The sequence below is a fragment of the Melospiza melodia genome, chromosome 6 (assembly GCF_035770615.1).
Source record: "Melospiza melodia melodia isolate bMelMel2 chromosome 6, bMelMel2.pri, whole genome shotgun sequence".
NCBI lineage: Eukaryota > Metazoa > Chordata > Aves > Passeriformes > Passerellidae > Melospiza > Melospiza melodia.
Genome location: NC_086199.1, coordinates 76734054 through 76749448, shown reverse-complemented (window position 1 = coordinate 76749448; position 15395 = coordinate 76734054). Strand labels below are relative to the sequence as shown.

General features: G+C 42.2%; 2 protein-coding genes across 2 annotated transcripts in view; one reads left to right on the top strand and one right to left on the bottom strand.

Annotated features, from left to right (window-relative positions):
- The window catches only part of GPR176 (G protein-coupled receptor 176), a 32042-nt gene extending 29040 nt beyond the window's left edge, over nucleotides 1-3002 (bottom strand). The window contains exon 1 of the mRNA XM_063159338.1: nucleotides 2082-3002. Within this exon, the coding sequence (XP_063015408.1) occupies nucleotides 2082-2310 (229 nt within the window). The 5' untranslated portion in view covers nucleotides 2311-3002. The remainder of the gene's footprint in view (nucleotides 1-2081) is intronic.
- A 4261-nt stretch (nucleotides 3003-7263) lies between these two features.
- EIF2AK4 (eukaryotic translation initiation factor 2 alpha kinase 4) overlaps nucleotides 7264-15395 on the top strand; it is a 36757-nt gene continuing 28625 nt past the window's right edge. Inside the window, exons 1-8 of the mRNA XM_063159336.1 lie at nucleotides 7264-7416; nucleotides 9030-9145; nucleotides 9680-9782; nucleotides 12338-12511; nucleotides 13360-13440; nucleotides 13878-14026; nucleotides 14329-14444; nucleotides 15111-15268. Coding sequence (XP_063015406.1) covers nucleotides 7264-7416; nucleotides 9030-9145; nucleotides 9680-9782; nucleotides 12338-12511; nucleotides 13360-13440; nucleotides 13878-14026; nucleotides 14329-14444; nucleotides 15111-15268 — 1050 coding nt within the window. The remainder of the gene's footprint in view (nucleotides 7417-9029; nucleotides 9146-9679; nucleotides 9783-12337; nucleotides 12512-13359; nucleotides 13441-13877; nucleotides 14027-14328; nucleotides 14445-15110; nucleotides 15269-15395) is intronic.

Here is a 15395-nt window from a genome sequence, read left to right as displayed (position 1 = left end):
CAAGGACCATGGCAGAGGAGAAAATGACAATTAACAGCGTTTCTGGAAGCATTAAGTGTGAGGCAAATACCCCGTTGTTACCCCTGGCTGATGTAGAGATACTGTCCAGTGTGTGAACATCCAAAACTCCTGGCACATATGAGATGTGGCTTTCTTTCCATTGAGTAAAAAAGAAATAGCAGCACATTCATTGGGTTGATATGGGAAGACATTTTTAAAGACTCAGCTGTTATGATACTGTGTACCGTCAATGTTTTAAATTAGCACTTCAGGGACACAGGGAGACTAGTAGCAAAGGGTACTAGTTTCAAAAAAATAGTTTAGATTGGTTTCCATCACTGTAAATGCATAAGGCCCACTGCTAACATTTGTCATTGGACTAGTGCACTTTCATAATTAACAAAGTATATTATTTCCTCCCCTGTTTAGCTCTTTGACAGGCCTGGAAAAGTTATTGATCTGGAAGTTTCATCAGCCTCCCAGCCATCCAATCAGCAAATAAACCCCTTGTGACATTTTGAAATGTTTTCTCCATATCTTGAAAATAAATTGCAGGAGGGCCAAACCATAACTTACATTAATCTTGCAAAATTTGTACCTATGGTATTTTTTGGTTGGTTGGTTGGTTGGTTTTTAAGAACTCCTAGCTGCTGAAGGAGGACTACATGATAATGTCTGTTTTCTTCTTCAAATAATTTTGGAGGATCCACACTCACGAAACAAAATCTGGACATATGACTCAAATTTATTCTCTGTAAGGTTCAAAACCCAAAAAAAAGGAAAGAATTAAAATTCTGAATTTCCTCATCTAGTCTTGTTATTTTAGGAGACTGTTTGCTGGCTATTGTTTTGTGCCAGGTACCACCCAACAAACAAAAAACCACAGAGTACCTATGATAGTAAGAGTATCCTTTCCCCACAATATATGCTAAGAAGAAAAAAAAGCAAGAACCATGAGGATTATCTCCATTGCACAGAGGAATAGTTGATGCCAAAAAAGTCAGTGATTTACAGTAAGAGCCAGTAAGTGCATCATTGACTGGGACTCAACACTGTTCCATGGCTATGCTTATCATCTCCTTAAAACTTATTTAAGGAATATTACATGTTACCAAAAGGATATAGATATTAGAATTTATTACCATGACCACAAAAATGGACTTAACCATTACTCAGGATCAGGAAAATCCAAAAGATCCAAAACAAATTCTTGATAAAATGAGCCAATGACCATCAGCAAATTCCTGATTAAATCCCTTAAGAAAAGCTGGGTGCTTTCTCAATCAAGCCCTGTGTGTAAAGCCGTGAATGATTAAGGTAGTAGTGACATTTTACTGAAATCCAGCTTACTTATCTCCCAAACAGTGCTAACTTGACTCACCATAAGGTTTATTTTGCCTTGGATTTTTGTTTTGGAATTTTTTTCTTTTTTTTTTTTTTTTTTTTTTTGCTAATAAATGTGCACATATTCCTAACAAAATTTAGTGTAAGCATCGAGAAAGCAAATGTACACACATTCGTAAAATTATATAGCAATACCTTACAACCACATATGATTCAAATGACAACACATATGATCCTACTGTAAAGCAAGATTGCACATGGTTATACATATTTACAGTATAAAGTACTCCTAAAGGATTTATTCAAAATCTGGGGGACACAAATGCCAAATTACTGCAGAGTGAAGCATAAATTCAGCAAAACTTGTTTTAAAACACTCCACACCCTTGTTTATGTTAAAGAGAACAGATCCCATTCCAGCTGAAAATAAACATGCCACGAACCCATGTAAATTTTGCCCGTTTAAATTCTAGCAGAGAAGGTTACTAAGTAATACATACATCCAATGTACAAGTTCTTATCCATGACGAATACATTTTATGGCAACACCTTTTACACATCAAAACCTACAAGGAACTTTAAATCATACACCTGAGGACCAGAAATGCAGCAAGAAGAGTCACGAAGGCAGCCAGTGAGGCCAGGCACCTTTTGGTCCGCAGTCCCTGACCACAAGGATTTAAAACAAAAATAAAATAAAATAAAATCAACCGAGAACTCCAGCCACTGTCACTCACCCAGCAAAGAGCCCACAAAGATGATAACCTGCACGGCGGTGGTGAAGTGCCGGTAGCTCTGCTCCTCGCCGTGCTGCTCGCTCTTCACGGCGCCCGCCTCGCTGACATTGCCGCCCTGCCACACCATCTGCCCGGCCGAGGCGCTGCCCGTCTCCAGAGCCCCGGTGATAGCCGGGGACGGGGCACGGTCGCTTTCATTCACCAGAGCCCAGCTCCTGTCGTACCCCATGGCGAGGTTCCGCCTTCCTTGCTGCCCCCTAATAACACAGGTTGTCCAGCCCTCGTCTTTAGTGAACGCACGGAGCCCACAGGCAAACAGACGCTTCTGAGGATAGAGCCCGGTCTCTGCCTCTCGGAGGCATCTTCACCACATTCCTGTGTCCCGAGAAGCAGGGCTGGCTGTTCGCGTTGTCACCTAGTAAGTCATGACAGCCAGTAAACAAAAACAGAAAACAAGCCAGGCTTCTGCTTCCGATCAGCTGTGCCATAGTTTTTGCTTCACCCCGCCACAGGTGTCCTCAGCATGTTTTCCCGCAATATGCGAGAGAGAAGGAATCGCGGTGCCCAGAATCACACCCCGCACCGCGGCTCATCCTGCCTCCGCGGCCGCCGCGCACACGCTCGCACGGCCACGGGCTCCCTGCACAGCAAAACCGGCCTGCAGAACTGGGGAGGCACCAACACTGTCCCCCCACGGCACTCTCTCACGGCGTTGGCTCTGGCTTTGCTCACAGCCCTGAGAGAGGAAGAGCACGGCTTTCCCCGTGGCACACCTGCTCCCGCTCTCTCCTCTGCTCCTGCCCGCTCCGCCCGTGCGAGACACGGCTCCCTCCCGTCTCTCTGCTGGCTCTGCGCGGCGCCGGACGCCGCGGAGCCCCTCGCACAGCGTCCGCAGAGGCCAGCGACTGCTCAGGGGCTGCCCCTGCGCTCCCGCCGTCCCTCGGGGGAAATGAGCCGGGCTTCGGACCGCCAGGCGGGGGGCGCTCGAGCGATCCTGCGGTCCCTGCGCGCCCCGCGCTGAGCGCGGCCGGCAGCGGCAGCCCTGCTCCTTCGTGCTCGCACATGCCGGCGCGGGCGCCGAGCCGCTGCGGCCCCGCACCGCCAAACCCTGCGGCCATCCCGCGCCGGGGGAAGCAGGAGCCGCCGGCCCGCCGCGCTCCCCAGGGCGGGCGCGCCGCCATCACGTAACGCGGCCGCGGCGCTCGGCGGCGCCGCCATTTCGCTCGGGGGCTGTGGGAGCGGGCGGGCGCTTTTTAAACCGCTGTTTTGAAACAGGTCCCTAATTCTGATGACAGACTGTCAAAACGCGGTGCTGGGTTCTAGATACGCATGTTACTTGTTAAAATAGAGTTTTTCTCTAAATGTATAATTTTCCAGAAAAGCTCTTAAGTGGTCGTAATAAGGGCATTGATTCTACAGATGATGTCCATCCATATAGTGCATACACATTTGCCTTTAATTTGGAGACTTGTGCTAGTTAAAGATTAAGCCAGAAAGGCTTTTTCAGCCACTGGCTGCCAGTCTGGAAGTGCCCCGGGAAGAGGAGCTATCCATGTGCTCAGCCCCGGCAGAGCAAGGCTTCCTCAGGCACCCCAGGCCCATGAGATGTGTTCAGTAGCATCCGCCCGGTCTCCTGCAATGTGAACTTCAGTGATCCAGGACAGAGCTGGGCGCTGTGCCATGGGTTCAAAGACATTTGCTGACCACAGGGATAGGGGACTGCCATTGCCCCATCCCACCACAGATCCTGGAGGCTGTTGGCCAAGCCTCTGCTTGTACCTCCATGTGTTTGGGCCCAGCCATTTGCAGCCTCCTCTCACTCCTCTAGGAGTTCACTGCTCCAGCCACTTGTCTAGTAATTCACATCTCTGACTCACTTATTGTGGCCTCAGACTCACTCACCCTCCTGCCTTTTCCTCTCACCCATAACTCATTCACTTTGTCCACCTAGTCCCTTCTTCCCCCACTTTCTAGGCAATAATCAGCAGCTTTCACCATGCTTTCCCCTTACCTTTCCTTTTCTGAACAAGCTTCTTCCTCCTTTTTGCCTGCAGCATTCTTGTGGCCAATGTCTGTAACCAGAGTCTGACCTCAGTCCCGCACCTCCCAGTCACCTGCAAGGTGCTGTTCCTCACACAGCCATCCTTTTCTTCAGTTCCTCCATCAGTATGAAATGATGACCAAGGAGCAAGAAAAGAGTTAATGCTTACTATCTACAGCCTACGCTGTGTATCCTCTGCATTGTCTTTGCACAGATCTGCATAGTCAAGAAAGATTGAGCTGGCTAAAGCCAAGCTGGCCCTGTGGTCATAGGATGGTCCAGGTTTGAATTGGGAATGGAACAGAAGTAAATTGCACAACTGGAACTTTGAAGGACACCATGGCCAAAGAAGAAATCTTTGTCTGATTAAAAGTCATTTAAATATTAAAATGCTCATATCTGCATATGCTAATAAGCTTAATGAAGTACATGCTACCACATAAATTACTGTATTACTCTATGCTCTGCTCAGACCATGCTATAGGTAATGTAGGAGGGGATCAGATTGCACAGTATGTAAGGAGGGCAGACGTGTTAGGACTGCACAGTATGTAAGAAGAAAGACCCTTAAAGACCTCAGAGACAGTTCTCAGGCTACTCTCCTCTCCCTCCATCCAAGTGGAGATGCTATCTTGATAAGCGGGTACCTGCTATTATTATTATTATTACCCAAGTTAACACAAGGTTATCATTAGAACTCTATCATAGCTTGTGCATTTATTCAGACTATTTCTGTTGCTTCAATAAATCACATTATTTGTAAATCTGTGCTCATGGAAGTTCCCATTGAACACGACCATGTCATGCCAATTTGATTATAATCAGAAGAAGCCCAGCTGCATGCAGCCCCTCTGATCTCTGAAGACTGGCTGGAATGAAAGAGGTTTTATTTTCTGCCAAATATCTTACTCTTAATACTCAGAACCTTTTCTCTCCCTCCTGCACTTCATAGGAAGATTGACTTCCCCTCACCATGCACATGGGGAAGTGAAAGCACATTCTCACAAATCATTTAAATTTTATTTGCTAGAATTAAACTTTAATGTTGTTGTGGGAGAGAATTTTAAATTTTGCCTTAAATCTTGGAAGGGAAGCTTCTGTCCAGATGCAGTCTGGCACATGTTTGAGGCAGGTGTATTCCATCGTATTCCAGTAAATCTGTGCTGAGCATGTGAAGACTCCCTGCAGTAATGTAATTTGGTTCGGTTCATGCAGGTTTTCAGAAGGTTAGCTAGCAAAGCCACAGCACTGAAAAAGGTTGTCTCTTCCTCATCAAATTTTCACACTCCTGCTGGAGTACAAGACTTTTAAAAACAAATTCTGAGAAGGTTTTTATGATTATGTTATTTTACTCTAGCTTAGAAACAATGAATCATTATAGAAGTAATTAAAGGAAAAAATAGTTTGAGGTAGACATCTGGTCTAGAGCACTTCATCTTAACTGGCTAAAATTTTGCCAAGTCACAAAGTAGGGGAAAGCCAGGCAGCTTTAAAAGGCATGTTGTTATCTGGCCCACCCACTGCTATACAGTGTAACAGGGGAGAAATTTCCCACGTGGTGGGCTGTGTTCCCCACACCACATGCTTGGCAAGTACAAACCCATAATTGCTATTAGAGGAAATTTTGCTGACATTTCTGAATTACTTACTGCATCACCGAGGCATTCTTGCTGTGTATTTGTGTGGGAGAGAAGATGAATCTGTGGCCTGGACGCTTTTATTTCCAGTCTTTAACGCAGGGAAACTTTTTATTTATTATATACAAATTGATAATGAGCATACCCAACTGTAGCAGAAGAAACTCCAGTGGTCAGTTACAGTGCCCAACGTCACAGATGACTGAGCAAAAGGATGTCTCTGTTGTTGCTGGATAAACACTAAACAGCTTTGGTCAGTTTCCAGACCACTTCCACCAAAAAGCAGATGAGATAGAAAGACCCTGCCACTAAAGACACATTCCAGGAATGGTGAGGAACAAAGACCAGCATCACAACAGTGCTACAATTTAACACTTGGTTTCCCTTTGATACTAACGACACTATTTAAGTGCAACTGAATGATAAAGTATGCGTGGAACAAACTTTCAATTTCAGAAGTAAATTGAGGGCTATAGAAACCAATCATTAGTGTAAATGAGTGGTTTCTTTATAACAAAAAACTCTGTACCCAAAGGTCAGGGAATAAAGTCAAAGTCACCAAAACTACATTCCTATATCTGGGTGCGTGGTAGCAACCTGCAAACTACTGTAACTTTTTTGTTGTTGTTGTTGTTGTTGGCTGGGAATTACCCACTTAATAGATAAGCTTGTATGTATGAATTTATTTGGGGTTTCTTTGTGAAGATCCCAAAACTTTAAAGACTCCCTCTTGTGGCAGGCCTTTTCAGTAGTTACCGTGTGAAGGGACCGAAGGAAAGCACATTTTCCTCTCTGGTTGTCACTGCTCCTCTGACAGCCCCCAGCTGCCTCTCTCGGGCAGGTCCCACCACGGACACCCGGCCTCCCTGTTTTGTTTGCAGTTCCACCAAAGGCTGTTCTCCCTCCACCTGCTATTACTCACTACAGCAGCTGTCGGTGGGAGCCTTTCTACACTTTTCACGGGAACATGTACCCTGCCCCAGCTCTACATGAAATCTATACTGAAATTCGTGGGGTTTTTTTCCCTTTTATGACTCTTTCTCAAAAGTGTCATAACAAAGAGTTTAAAAAAAATCTACACAATATCCGACTGTCTTCGCTGTGTATCTCTGTAATGCAGATATACCTGGAGGCCTATCGTGTGGGAGCTCATTAGAAGAGGTTCTTCACTCAGAGGGTGGTTGGTCTGGAGCAGGTTCCCAGGGAAGCGGCAGCGGCACCGAGTCTCCCCGAGTCTGGACAGTGCTCTTGGCCACACTGTTTGGTGTAGGGAGTCCCGTGCGGAGCAGGGCCTTGCACTCGGCGATCCGTACGGCTCCGTTCCCCCTCGGCCCGTTCCTGCGGACGAAGCGCCGGGCCCCACGCGGCGCCGGCAGCCCGGCCCGCGGCTCCTCCTCCTCGTGCCGCCGCGGCGGAGGCGGTGCCGGGCCGCGCTCCGGCTGCGGGCCAGGGCGGCAGGCGGGCCCCGCCATGGCCGCTGCGCGCCCCCGCCGCCAGCGCTGACATGGCCCGGGCCAGCGGCGGGCGGCAGCTGCCGGCGGAGCTCGCTGCGGAGCCGCCGGAGAGTTACCAGCTGCGGCAGGAGAACGAGCTCCAGGTGCTGGAGTCCATTTACGGGCAGGACTTCCAGGACCTGCGGCAGAGCCAGGCCTGGAAGGTAGCGAGCGGGGTCCGCGCGCAGCGGGCCGGGCCGGTGCGGGTTCGGTGCGGGTTCGGAGCGGAGCGGGGCCGGACGGCGGCGGGGGCGCGGCCGGCACTGCCTCGCTGGGGCCGCTCGGTGCCTTCCTTGCCTGACGTGTCGCGGCTCTCGCTGCCCGCCCGTGGTCCTTCCCTCAGCCCTGCAACCGGCCACCTTTGCGATGGATTCTCGAGATAAAAGCGCTCGCTCTATAATCAGTGCTGTGCTCGTAAATTGCATTTAAAGTAATTATCAGGCTTTTAAATAATGCCTCAATTCATTCCTTAATCTACTAATTACATACCTGCTCAGTTAATTAATCTCATCGGTATACCTGGCAATGTTTACATAGTTATTATATGCTGGGTTTTGCCACAGTGCGCCTATTTACATGATAATAGTTTTGCTTTCATTTTTATAGGTGTGGGGTTTTTTTAATTACAGGTAGTTAATGCTCAGGCCTGGTACTCACGACTCTGTTCCATTTGTCTTTTGTGTCCCCATCAAATTGATATTTCCTTTCCAGCTGTGTCCATGATACTGTTTTCCCGTATCGGGAGATAATGGTCCCTGTTCTGTTGCACACGTTCACTTTTACTGCTGTTTCTTTTTGCATTCTTTTGTCTTGAATGTCTGCTGTATATCCCCTGCTTTCTTTTGTGCTAGAGGCTTGAACTTAAATTTTTTGCAGCAACTTGTGACTTCTCTTCTTATGAAGATTGATGAGAACATTCTCAGTAATTTGCTGGGTTTCCAGAAGTGCTCACTCTGTATTGAAGGTCATCCCTGATATCCTCTTCCTGTGACATGTTCTCCTCCTTGCTAGAAAAGCAAAGGGGATAGTTACCATCTGTTGCTGTATTTGTTATTCCACGTGGTCTTACTTCCCTCCCTGTTTTTCATGTACTAAGGGCTGGGTTGTTTTGTTGTTGTTTTTTGTTGTTTGTTTTTAAACCTAATTGAAAAGAAAAAGTTGGGAATACTTATATGGGCGTATTTTACTTTATTCTGATTTTGAGTGGGTGATTTGAACAGGGTAGGGATGGGGAAGGCAATGCTTGTTAAAATTCTGGTTTATGGCAAAACACTAAGAACAATTACAGAAAAACAAATACTGTCCATTGGTTTGGCCATGCAAGGTGTATATTGGTAAGGTCTGCTGCCATGTTGGAAAAGAAAATAATGCCTGAGTTAGTAATCTAAACACTAAAGAAAAATGCTGTCCTTACAATGAATGCTTTAATTTGTGATATAAATAACCTGTGTTAAGTTTATTTATTTTTTTTCTACTGCTGTCTTACAGTAAGCAGAACAAAAGTTTTATTGTAGAACCCCATTTTTGCTCAGTCTGAATTATCTTTCTAATGACTGTGACTACACTTGTCTGAAGAAATTGTAAAAATATACTGGATAAACCATGATAGTCAGTGGACCTGTTCACTCCTACTTAATGTCAACACATTAATGTATTTTTTTCATGGTTTGGATGGTCTAAGCTGTATTCTACTATAATACAGATTGAGAGTTGTGTGTTTTCATTAAAGCAAAAGCAAGTAAAGCTTTTCAATCAGAAGTTTTGGTTTGTGTTTTAGGTACGACAGCCTCCTGAAATTAATTTAGTTCTGCGTCCTCAGGGATTGACTGGTGCTAATGAAGTGTATGCCAAAGTTGACCTGTGGGTCAAGTGTCCTCATACTTACCCTGATACGTAAGTGAACATTAAATTATAACCTTTTTCTCTGCTTCTGTAGCAAAGTGTTTAAAATAACACATCTACAGGCATTTTGCTTGTTTACTTTATTTTAAATATTTTTAAAATATAGCTGATACTCATTTCTTGCGTTTGTTTCTTAGAGTTTGTGTTACCTGTATAGTGGTGATACATAAATTGTAAACATCTAAATGTTATGTTAGTAATGTTTTAAATGGCTTGTTCTGAAAGGTAGTGGTTAAGAACTGAATTACTAGAGTGTGCAGGGTTTCTTGGTAGTTCTGCTCTTAAGTGTTACTAAGAGGTAATCTGCAACCGGAAAATTTGATGATAGGGAATATAATACAGTATTTCTGACTTTATCTTGTACATGTAATGTTTATATTCTGCTTATTTGAGCATTGACTATAATTGCCAAATGACTTTGAACTCCATTCCTTTTTCCACACACAGTTTTTATCAACAATCTGTTGCTTTTTACACTCAGCTTTTCTAATGAGGACTTTTTTATGTTTTATTGCTGTCTCACAGAGTTCCTGAAATACAGCTAAAAAATTCAAAAGGCTTGTCAAATGAGAAAATAAATGAACTAAAATCCAGACTAACTGAATTAGCAAAACAGTGCTGTGGAGAGGTAAGAGCTTTTCACTTCCTTGAGAAATATACTCTGAACCTAAATAATTCTAAATGATATGGTATAATATTGTGGAATACATCTACATTGGAAGTGTAAGTTGCATTGCTTTTAGGGAAGGAGGGACTGTCTTTCTTAGGAATGTTTCTCATTAATGAAAGTTCAGACTATGGATGCTCTCAAAATCCATGTATAAATACTGCAAGCTTTATTCCTGGTTTAAAGGTTCTGAGTTATTTGGCAATATGAAGAGCAATATTGACTGTAAAACCAAGAGCTTTCTGCACTTTTCAGATTGATTTGAATATCATAAGAGGCCGTATCTGTTTAAGCAAACAGTGGTTACCTGGGGAGTTCTTCCATGTGATCTTGTTCACCTAATGCTGAACTGGAGGGCAAGAGGCCTTCGTTCCAATACCAGCTCAACAATTTTTAGTACAGTCACTCCATGCCACTGTCCCTTTTTTTTCTGTGTTTGGGAGTAGTGATACTTGAGTTTCCCTGTAACTGGGTAAAAAAGGAAAGATGGAGAAACATGGAAAGCTTAGACCTTTTATCTATTTTAAGGGATTTTATACACCCTTGGGTATGTTTAGTATTAGCAATACCTTGCTGTTGTTGAGGGCTGAAATGATTCAAAGAATTACAAGCAAACAAAGAATTCTTGGTAAAAACAGGGGGTTGGGTATGTTTCTTATCAATGTTTGGAAATGTTGCAGGTGAACACATTTCAGCAGCTCCATTTGTCTTTTTATAAGTGAGTATTACACAGCTGTGGACATTGTAATAGGCTGAAGTGGGGTAATATTTTACTTTCAGTTTCCCAAGCCTGTCAACTTTACAGGTTTAGCAGGAGCTATCAGTCATTCACTCCTGCCACAGCAAGCCTTTTTGCCATTTGAATACCATACTTTTATTTTGATTGCCAATGTTTCTGCAGATACTGTCACAATAATTGTTTTAGCTAGATACGTTCTGTTCAGTAACCAAGAATTTCCTCCGATTTTTCAATATCTTTGGAAATTAGCAGTTTAATAAAATATTCTGGAATTTAGAGCAGGGGTTTGTTGGTTGCTGTTTGTTTTTTCCTAATGACAGTGCTATGGACAATTCATAGGAGGTACAAGGGTTAAATTCTCTAAGTAACCACAAAACCATGCAATATATACTGGGTCTGCTCACAAGTGACCACAAGAATTATTAGCCTGTAGGGCTTCCAAGTCCCAGTTTGATTTCTGATCTCATTGAAAGGACCTAAATATGTCATACATTTTCCTAATGTTGATTTTCCAAAAAAGAGTCATGCTTGCTTCAGCAAAGCGTAGATGTGGTTGTGAGTTACATGTATGGTACATATTTTGTATGAATGGCATATGCAGTGCTATCCTGAATTATTTTACCTGCAGAAAAAAGAGAGATAACTTTTCTCTATACTTTGACAGGTATTCCTTATTAAATTGTATTCTATGATGCAGAAAGTTTGACAATACTTCAACCTCCTATTCAAACTGAAGAGCAAACTGTCAGTGTTTTTTTTTAATTATTGAATTTTCTCTTGTTTTTGATGGGTTTTTTAATACATATGTGCATGCAATGATTGCCTTGCCTTCTGAATAGTAACTTGGGAAAGATAATCTAGTTGCACATGTCAGATTTATGCATATTGTAGTGTTCTTTCTATTTTGAATTGCCTCCTGGCTTCATTCTTACTTTCAAGCAGGGGATTCAGTGTTTGAGAATCTTCTAAATGTCACCCTGTTACAGGCAGATAAGCCAAATTAAATTGTACTATCTCCCACCTGTACGTGCAAATCCTGCTCAGTGGTGCTGCTGACTGCACCTTTGTCCTGTACTGTTCTTTAATTTTAGAGCTAAAATGGTCTCTTAGCACTGTGGAGTGCTTGAACTCATAAGGGGATGCTACTAGACTGCTGAAAGCTTAAGCCCTGACAGGTCAATAGATCATCAATAGTTCAAGTAAACAGTGACTGAAAATTGATTCCAACCTGCCAAGCCATGTAGCAGAGTTTTCAGTGCAGTTCTTATTTTAGTGGTTGTAGCTATATGAATATGGAGCACTTTATGTGGCTTTACAGTTCTAAAGGGGAGACTGCTTTGCAGAGGAAGGGCTGGATTTGTGGTTAGCAGTGAAATAATTACTATTTCATAGCTGTAGGTACAGTAATAGATAAGGGCAAAGGATTCGTTCTGTTGTAGCTCATATGACATAAATCCATATCTGTGGGAATAGAAAAATTATGCCTAGAAGAAGATGAGAAAATTATTTTTAAATTTCACTTTTCTGTTAGAAAAATAAGATGGCTTAGGTTGTCTGTTTTTCAGTATTTTTTGCCATCTTTGCTACTGTGGTCAGGGATTTTTCCTGTTACAATTTATTAATAAATAGTTCTGACAAAATAATACTGAAATGTGATAAATTCTCCCTGATAAATAACAAAATTGACAGCCATGCTTCTGCTGTGTTGCTTTTTGGGGTGGGTAGCATTTGGCTATCATTTGACTCTGCATTTCATTTATACCTTTTTTTCTTTCAGGTCATGATATTTGAACTTGCTGACCATGTACAGTCATTTCTCAGTGAGTACAATAAACCACCTTCCAAGTCTTTTCATGAAGAAATGCTAAAAAATCATCAGAAAGAACAGGAAAGATTGGCTCAGGAGGAATTGCGTAAGGCACAAGAAGTTAAGAGAAGAGAGGAGCAGGAGGTAAGAGAAATCAATGTATGAATAACCATATATTCTTAAAATAACATAATTGTGATTTTAAAATCACTCTGCATAATGGTGAGTTTTAGTGAATTATTAACTTGTCAGACTTGTCAGTATGGGTTGATCAATGTGTATTATATGAACCATCTGCTGCTGTAATTGTAATGTTTTAATGATGTGGTTTTAACCCAGGGAAATATTTGTGCCTGAAACAAACCTAAATGTTGATTCTTGATCCTATAAAAATCCCTTATCAAGAGGACCTTATACAAAAGCTTAAACAAAGGTACATGTTAAGTGCATTCCATTGTAAACTAGGAAGTGTTAGCCAGGCAGACAGGTATTCATACCTTCTTTCACTCCTAGGGTGACTGGAACATTCACTGTGAAAGGCATCTCTAGAGAGCAACAAATTTAACCTAAAGAGATGTCAGACCACCAATATCCTTCAGTAGAAATGAGGGGATTCATCCAAGTCTCACAGGGGCTAGTAGTGTGAAGTCTCCACTCTGTGGGTAATATGGATAGAATAGCTCCAGTTTTTAAAAGGTCACTTGGATTTATCTCCCTGTCTTTTTTTGTGTGTGCATGAAACTTTATTGTTGGTTCTGGCAGTAGAAGTAATTTACAATTCCATTTTCCTGTATCATACAATTGATGTTATTAACGTCCTCAGGAGAGCTGATTTGACTTCTATTTTTTTATTCTTCTGACATCTTCCAAGTCCTCTTTCAAAACTTCCAAAAAATCAGCATTGTAACTTCTTTACTTTTAAAGCAGGGTAAGATTTTAGCAGTTGCATTGCATGTACTATTGCATTTCTAACAACTGAAATTTTATTTCAGCAACGTGAAATCCTTAACGAGATTCAGAGAAGGGAGGAAGAGAAAAGGGAAGAAAGAAAAAAGAAGGAGATTGCCAAACAGGTATTCTTTGTAAGCAGATGTGCAAACAAACATTGCAGTAAGTTCTTCCCAGTACTGTAACAGTACTTGTAAAAAGTACTTGGACATCTTTGCTTATTCAGGGCTTCTAGTAGATCTAAATTAAAATAGGTTCTTGATTATTTCTGGGGTTTATTTCTGGAAAATACTAGCATCTTGATACCAAGGTGGATGTTTTCAAACAGACAGAAAAAAGCTGGTATTTAATGTTTCCAGTTTATTTGCATTCTTGCCATGGACAGTGCTGAAATGTCCTTTCTGAAACTCAGCACTTCTTCTTTGGCCTCATGTATACATTTATTATGAAAACATATTTCTTCTATGATCTGCATGACTTCATAGAGTAATAACTAAGTACTTGCAGATTTTGATGATAGGAGTGGCTCCGGCACTTATTTGGTGTTTTTCCTGATTTATAGGAACGTTTGGAAATAGCTGCTCTGACAAATCAAGAAGATTCTCACAGGAGAGATACTGCAGGACCTAGAGCTGCTTCACGTTTCAATGGGAGCTGTTTGGAACATGGAGTGAATAATAAACACCGACCAAATTCAGCTGGACGTTCCAAGTACGTCAGTTTGCATGTGGATTTTTTAGATTTATTTACGTATTTGTTGGTTTTTGCTTTTTTCTTTCTTTCTTTTTTTTTTTTTTTTTTTTTTTTTGTTGTTTAATGTGCCATGATGTTGACCTGTTCATTTTGGTCTCTCCCCTGCCACCTTCCCCCCCCCACCTTCATTTGTCATGGTTTAACTAAGCTATGTGCTGTGGGTAACTTGGTACATTTCCAAGTTTTAATGTTTTCATTCCACTCCTGACTTTAAATATACTATCTTTGAGTTGGAGAAAAATGTTCTCTTCACATTGCAGACGAGACCGCCAGCTTTCTGTTAGTAATAATGAAGAGTCCCCTGGAAATCACGAAGTTCTGAACTTCAGCACAAGTGGTGCTGGACAGCTTACTGTCCATAAAGGAAAATGTCTAGGTAAGCAAAATTACAATTGCAACTTGAAATGCTGGCATTTGGTAGGCTTTCAGTAACATGTGAAACCACTGATAAGCACAGGCCTGGAAATGGATACTTTCCTTCCATTGCTGCTGATAGCAATGGCATAAAACCAGCAGGTTTAGCAAAAACATTCATACAGGACATGACAGAAGATTGAGTTGGAAGACCTCCATGGAGTGCCCACACGGACAGACCATCAGATGTTTTCATTGTTTATTTTCAGCATAGCACTTCCTCAGTGGATGGATGAAAGTGGATGCCTGAAAGTCTCTTGAGAATGGAAAATTCTATTATTTTGCAGTTTGTGGATGAACAATTGTGTTACTACGTGTAGAACTTGGCATTTGCTAAGCAGGAAAGTTGTTCATTTCTTAAAACTTGAAATTCTTGAAAATGTGCAGCAGGTTTTTGTCAACATGTGATTGCTTTCATTTGAGTGCTGTTACCTAGCATTCAGTCTCATCAAGCTTGATATATTCCATAGTTACTAGATAGATACATGTCTTGTCTAGTTGTAAGTAGGTTTATGTTTCTGACTTTAGAAAACAGGCTTACTGGTATTGATTTAGCATTTGCAGGAGCTTTTGTCAAATCCTTAGAAACAAAAGAAGCCATGTTCCTCTTCTCTCCCCTTGTGTATAGGCAGAGATGAACAGCTTGGTAAATCTGTCTACAATGCCTTGGAAATTCACGGTGGAGACTTTGTTCTAATATATGAGTGGGTTCTGCACTGGCAAAAAAAGATGGGAAAGTTTCTTACAACTCATGAAATAGAAAAGATTGAGAAGTCTAAGAAACAGGTAATACCTATATTTTGCATTTGGCTTAATAAAGATTAGGTGAGGTTCAGTGCTTTTCTTTAGGCTGCTAGTTTATATTAAGCTTAAGAGGATAGCAATGAACTTGAAAATGCTAGTATCTAAGCAT